This window comes from Corylus avellana, chromosome 6, assembly GCF_965113065.1.
Source record: "Corylus avellana chromosome 6, dhCorAvel1.hap1.2, whole genome shotgun sequence".
Lineage (NCBI taxonomy): Eukaryota > Viridiplantae > Streptophyta > Magnoliopsida > Fagales > Betulaceae > Corylus > Corylus avellana.
In genome coordinates, this window is record NC_142495.1 from 1718019 (window position 1) to 1724427 (window position 6409).

Below are 6409 nucleotides of genomic sequence, written 5' to 3' on the forward strand. Positions count from 1 at the left end.
ATGATGGCAACGCTTTCTCCAACCAGCCTCTGCTCCCTCATTTAATGCACACACCGTCACCACAACGCTCCCATTCACACATCTCACTCGCAGAGTCGCAGGTGCAGCCACTCCTCTCAAGAATTGTAATAGAAAGGATATATAAATATATATTTATATATATATATACTTAATTTATATTAGAATTTAGATTTAACATTAAAACAGAACCAAATTCCAAGCCAACACAACCACAATAATACAAGTCCGAGAAGTCAAAGCAGAAGTTAAAATAAAAAAATTAAAAAGAAAATAAAATCAAACTCATAAATAGCAAAACACCCATTATGAAACCACTGCTTCGCGTTTTGCGAAAGTTTTTTAGGGGTCAACCTGAGTCAATACCCGAACCACCACCCTTGCCCTGTGTTAAGCACACACTCCTATCCTTACCACCATGCAAGGAGTTTCCACGCGCGGTTCGTTCTTGACTCAACACCCACCAACTCAGTGAGTCAACCAGCTTATCTCACTCACTCACTCACTTACAGGGCTTAAAGACAGCCCTTCACCCTCTTTCACACAACCACCTATATAATTAATAACTACAACCATTCACAGAGCGTCCATGTTAAAAAGTAAAAAAAACAATGCAACTCCACGTGAAAGCTACAGCTAAAAGCTCAAGCTCAGCTAAGCCGCCCGGTCCAGTTGTTGATCAGCTTTCACACTGTAGAGCGGCCTTGATCTTCTGCACCGTGCAGGAGATTAGATTATTCACCGTCTCCACCGACTCCACCGTGAGCTTGGCCGTGGGGAGACTATTCACCAGGATTTGAAAGGCCACGGTCAGGAGGGACCCGCTCACTCTGTGGGGACCACCGCCACCTTTGCTGCTGTTATTGCTGTTGGCGGTTGCTCCTGGCCCACGCGACCCAGGCCCATCCGGTACTATTGCGAATCCCGAGGGGAGTAGCGCCACGTAGGCCGAATCACCGCCGTTCATCACAACATGCATGGCGGGAATGTCAACGGGCGCGTACACCACAAGCGACCCCGCCGCGTCTATGCACGTCTCCTGCAAGATCAGCATGCTGCTCTGGTTCGAGTTCATGGCCTGCGCAGAGAGCACAGCGTTCGTATATAATTATTATAACCTTTTCTCTAACCTGGCCGTTACAGTGTGAAAGGGAGCGAGTCAAACCCTGATGGGATTTTCCTTCTTTATTTTTTTTCACTTTTTCATTTCAGAAAAAGTTGAGGTCAGAAACTGACTTTGGCAGTCGACAACAACTGTCCTGAATTTTGACTTTTGAAAAAAGGTTAACAATACAAACGCTGTCCCTGGATCTGCTCCTAGTTGTCCTAATAGATACTCCCAAATTCCAAACCTGTCCTTTTGTCCACATACGACAAAATGATTGACCTTTCCACCAGGGACACATGCGTCATTAGCTTATCTATTATTGCCATTGGTGTTCATTTTTGTTCCTACCAAAAATTCGACTACGTGAAGATAGCAAAAAAGACAGTGGAAGTAACAAATTCAAAGAACAACGGAGAGAGAGAGAGGGACTTACACCCGCACGTAGGAGAGAGACGCAGTTGCCGTGATCTTGGCCCTTGGCAATGTGGGCCATCTCCTGCATGGGCCCGCCGTTGGATAATATGTCCCACTCGCTTCTGAGCCGCTCATCGCGTAGAAAATCAAACAGTCTCTGAGGCGAAACGGGCAGCCAAACAGACGTGGCAGCGCTCAACACAATGCCCGGTGGCTCACCGGGATCATCCACGCTCTTCCGGGTCATCACCCTGACATCCTCGTCCACATTCCCAGCGTTGAGCTTGTTCCATTTGTGCACCGTGGACGCGCAAACCCCGGCGCAAAAGTTGTCGGTCATTCGTTGCGCCAGTTTCAACATGCTTCGTCGCCCACTCGCAGTTATTGCTACCGCAACACAAACATCAAATGTTAACATGTATATATATGAAGTCGAGTATTAAGCCAAAGATGGATATCGATATATTAATTTACCGGTGTGGTCTCGGCTGGGGACGGCGGAGGACATGAGGATGGCTAGGCACTCGCATTGGCGTTGAAGGGTGGCGATCCAGCGTTGGGCACCGAAACCCATGCCGGAGCTTAACAACGGCCGGTAGAGCTGGTGGACTTGGCACTCATCGTACTCTGCATGCTCAACCCATGTAACCTGCATTATATATATATATATATATATATTTTACTATCAGAAAGTACAAAAGCATAAAAACCTAGACACCTTTTCGCATATCAGTTATCATCCAGAAAAGTTGCAGTCAAATTTTCCCAGTTTTAGCCTCTGGGTATGTCTATTTTCTCCATTTCTTTGCCAAAAATAAGATCGAACTGTCATTTCTGCGGAAGAGACTAACAGTCAAAGCTTCGTGAGTGATGGGTTTTCAGAAATTCTTTATTATATATATTAAAGCTTAGTTTTTTCTCCTATGCCCGCTTCAAATATTTAAATTCAAAGCCGTCAATGCACAATGTCAATGAATGAAGATACTTGGAATAAAAATATAGAAATGAAATCCTCGAAATGCATAATTAAGATTGGGTTCAAAGACAGACAAGGTATCACATAGACCTCGAGCAGAGGCATAAAATAATATGAAGATAACGCTTGCGCAAGATTTAGGGGAACGACGTGCACTGTGGACGGTGACATCGAGATGTGCACTTGTCTCTAACTCGCCCTAGGTACTCATGTAAGAACAAAATAGCCAGTCTTGGAGTTTGACTCCAAGGTCTACAATGATGGGAAATAAGCTCATTTTTTTATTGGTGAGGAAGAAATGGACACATCAAAGGCTGGAACCAGTTCAATAATCACATTAATTAAATAAGCTAGGGGTCTTAACCAAGATAGCATCAAAGATTGGAATAGAAACATCAAAAATGTATTTTATTCAACCCATGTTGAAGATTACGATACCATTTACTTATAAAGGATATGAAATTAATGTGTCAAGGTACAGAATTTGAGCAATAGCAGCTTCTATTGATAAAATAATATGGTACCCTCGATTCGGGAAATTATTGAGACTAGAAGAAGCATCCAACCCAATTTAATAAGACTCTAGGAAGCTTCAGATATTATTCGAGACACTCAAAAACACTTGTTTTGGGAGACAAACTAAGCGCTGACAATGCAGTGATGTAGTGAGTAATTGCTAGACAAACTAACTTCTCCAATGCATGAGCTCTAAAGTGGCTTAGGAATTCGAGTATTCAATTGATTATATGTAAATAAGATAACATTTAAGTAGGAATTCAAGTTCTAATATGTTATCAATATATATAAGCTGTAAAGTTGCAGTTGCTTCAACAAACTCATTAAAGGGGAAGACCACCAACTTGGAAAAAAGCAATAAATGTAAAAAGGAAACAAGTTAAACGTGAATTCTAGCGTTTCATTGTCCAAACACACAAAATGCAGTAAATGTAGGTTGGTAAAAATGGAAATTTACCTTGGAGTAGCCATTAGGCATATCTTGCACAACGCACCCAGAAGGAAGCCTCCTGCAGTTGGCATATGTTGGTGCACCCGAAGTTTCTCGGACGCTGTCAATGGATACATCGACCACAGCCCACACGCCCTCCGCGTGCTGCTTACAAAATCGTAGGAAATTCACCTCCCGAACCGGAACCAAAGGCGAGAGGACTTGCAGCTCAGCATGCATCTGAGAATCAAAATTTGTCACAAATTAATTTGAGTGACAAGTCAAAGACAAACTTTAATTTAGCATAATTAGTTAATTACCAGTTGAAGTGCGCCATTTCTAGTTCCCCCCATGCCGCTAGATATCACATCAATGGTCGACGCTCTAGCAATCATACAAGGAAACATCTCCGCCCATCGATTCTATGAAAACGAAAAAAAGCAAAGCTAATTAAATATAATTAATATTAATCCAACCTCGTACATAAAATGTTTCCATGGAGATGATGAATGGCTTACCGAGTCCATTAGCGTCTCAACAAGAGCCAAGCTGTTGATAATGACCATACCAGTCTCCCTGGAAGCGTCGGTTACAAAACCGTTGGGTTTCAAGCCAATGCAAGGAGTGAAGCTTCTCATATAATCCTCGAGGTTCAACATCTCTCTCCCACCTTCCAAGCTCCTGAGCCAGAGGGGCTCATCAGTCTGCGCCATTTTAACCAATTCATCCATGGCAGCCACAGCGAGCTCTAGAAACATTGACCTCTGATCAAGAGCCGTCACGCCGCCCCCTGCTCTACCCGGCGGAGGAACCACCGACAAAGCACTGGAAATATTCCCAACACCGAAATCAGGCAATGTTGTAGGCACGGCGTTCAAGCCAGCAAAACCATTGCTCCCCACCCCAAGTTCCAAACTTGAGCTTGGCAGTGGAGGACCGATTGACGCAGCCAAAGATGAAATCGGACGGCCCAGAAACTTTCCGGCGAGCGCGCAAACACGGTCCAACTCATCCTTTAACCGGGCATTCTCAATCCTAAGATGCTGCTCTTCGAGTGAAATTTCTCCAATAATTGCTGGGCCGCCGCAGTTGGAGCAAATGGGGCTCCTCATCGCATCCCTAATAGACATATTTTCGGCCCTAAGCTTATCGTTCTCTTGCCTGAGCAATGAATTCTCGTGGCGTTCCAATTGGGTCTGCTCCAAACCACAAGGACAAAAATCAAGTTTCATCCTAAGAATGGAGAAACGTGAGTAAGGTTGTTCTTGTTTGATCTTTTATGATTACCTTCATTTGGGTACGGCGATTTTGGAACCAGAATTTCACCTGTCTGGTTTCTAAGCAAAGCCGCTTGCTAAGCTCCATTCTTTGTTTCTCATCAGGATGAGGGCACTCCTTGAACAGACTAATTATTATAAAATTAACCCCAAAAAAAAAAAGGCAGAAAAAATCAAGAACCTGTTATATATATATATATATATAAAAGAAAAACCGAGTGAAGCTTGTAAGAGAAGGCCATACGCTTCGAGTTCTTGGATTTGCTGTGGTGTGTGTCGGTGGTAACGCTTCTTTCTCGGAGGGTTGTCGGCTGCGTCCTGGTCGTCCCCAGAACCGCCGTCCATGTTATCGCTGCCAGATCTGCTGTCGTGCTCTTCCTCTCTGCTCCTTCTCCCACCATTAGTCTCGAAATTCTCGGCCATTCTACCCACATGATCCGCCTGCCCATCTATATTTGGTTGCTGCTAAAAAAAAATCATATTAAGAAAAAGAAAAGGAAAGGAAAAGATGGTAATCATATATGAAGAAAGAGATCTGAGTGGCCGTACAAGACCGAGAGAGAGTCCAGGGCTGGAGTTGAACATGGATTTGGTGAGAGGCGGAGTGACAAGGCGGGGCTGAACGAGTGCACCGGACGGCATGTTGTGGTGGTTGTTGCCGTTGCCGTTGCTGTAAGGGATATCGACCACGACTCTCGCACCGCCACCACCCGTACTATTCTCAAGAAAACCGCCAAAACTCATCAAAGAAGGCCCTTTTTCTTTCTTTTCTCCACTATAACCCTCTCCCTCCCTTCCCTTCACAGATTTGCTTCTTTTTCTTCTCTACAGAATTTACAACCTCTACTGGGTAAAAATCTTATTTCACACAAACACAATAATCCTTAAAAAAACCAACTGGGTTTCTCGCAGAACAACTTTTTTGAAGCAGAACAGGCACACAAATTAGTATAAGCAAACAATAAAACGAAAAAAATAAATAAATAATCAGAGAGGATAGAGGAGACAAAAGGTTAAGGCCCCCAAATGTCTCCAACTCCCTCTCCGCAAGAGAAACTGGTTTTAGATTGGAGAGAAAGAAAGAGAAAGAAGGCAAGCAAACACTTTTTTTTTCCTGCTTGGCTCTTCGTTCTCTATCCCTCTCTCTCTATTTCTCTCTACAAGTCTAGTTTTTTTTTTTTTGGTTGCTAGCTAGGTCTGCAAACTGGTCCAAAACAAGGGCTTTAATAAACTGGGTGAGGGTTGGGCAACAATGGGGAACCCTAGTTTTAAGTGAAGAGTGTTATCTCATTCTCTGCATGCTTGACTGTGCTGAAGCTCTAGAGCACTTGGAAAAGGAAAATAAAATAAGAGAGAGAGAGAGAGAAGGAAAGCTTTGCTGCAGGCAGAAGAAAAAGGGAGAGAGAGTTAAGGGTGAAGATAAAACGCAATATGTGGACTCTTCGAAGCCTTACAAATACATACCTCCAAAAAGGGTTAGGTTGACTCTCACTCTGTGTCTCTAGAAGTCTGCGAAGAAGGTCGGAAAAAATATGTACACCCTTTTAACCCCGTTGTTTACAGAGCTGTAAGAAAAAAAGAAGTTACAACCACAGAGATTCAGATCCAGCTTTTCCCGGATTTTCACTTTTAGGATCTGTTGCAATACAACTATTATAGAATTTACTTTT

General features: G+C 43.5%; 1 protein-coding gene across 1 annotated transcript; it reads right to left on the minus strand.

Moving 5' to 3' along the window:
* Window positions 1-249: 249 nt before the first annotated feature.
* On the minus strand, window positions 250-6182 carry ANL2 (Homeobox-leucine zipper family protein / lipid-binding START domain-containing protein). The gene is made up of 9 exons (XM_059600217.2): window positions 5289-6182; window positions 4984-5201; window positions 4750-4867; window positions 3981-4658; window positions 3783-3884; window positions 3490-3702; window positions 2015-2189; window positions 1560-1927; window positions 250-1096 (listed from the first exon to the last, which is right to left on the minus strand). The coding sequence occupies exons 1-9, from the start codon at window positions 5481-5483 to the stop codon at window positions 698-700; spliced, it is 2466 nt and encodes an 821-aa protein (XP_059456200.1). The 5' UTR covers window positions 5484-6182; the 3' UTR covers window positions 250-697.
* Between the last annotated feature and the right edge of the window lie 227 nt (window positions 6183-6409).

Excerpts from the sequence above, each read along its gene's own strand:
- ANL2 (XM_059600217.2), bottom strand. The coding sequence starts at position 5,483 with ATGAGTTTTGGCGGTTTTCTTGAGAATAGTACGGGTGGTGGCGGTGCG. Across the intron at positions 5,202-5,288 it reads CTGGACTCTCTCTCGGTCTT|CAACCAAATATAGATGGGCA; the intron begins GTACGGCCACTC and ends TTTTTTTAGCAG. Across the intron at positions 4,868-4,983 it reads CAAATCCAAGAACTCGAAGC|TCTGTTCAAGGAGTGCCCTC; the intron begins GTATGGCCTTCT and ends TATAATAATTAG.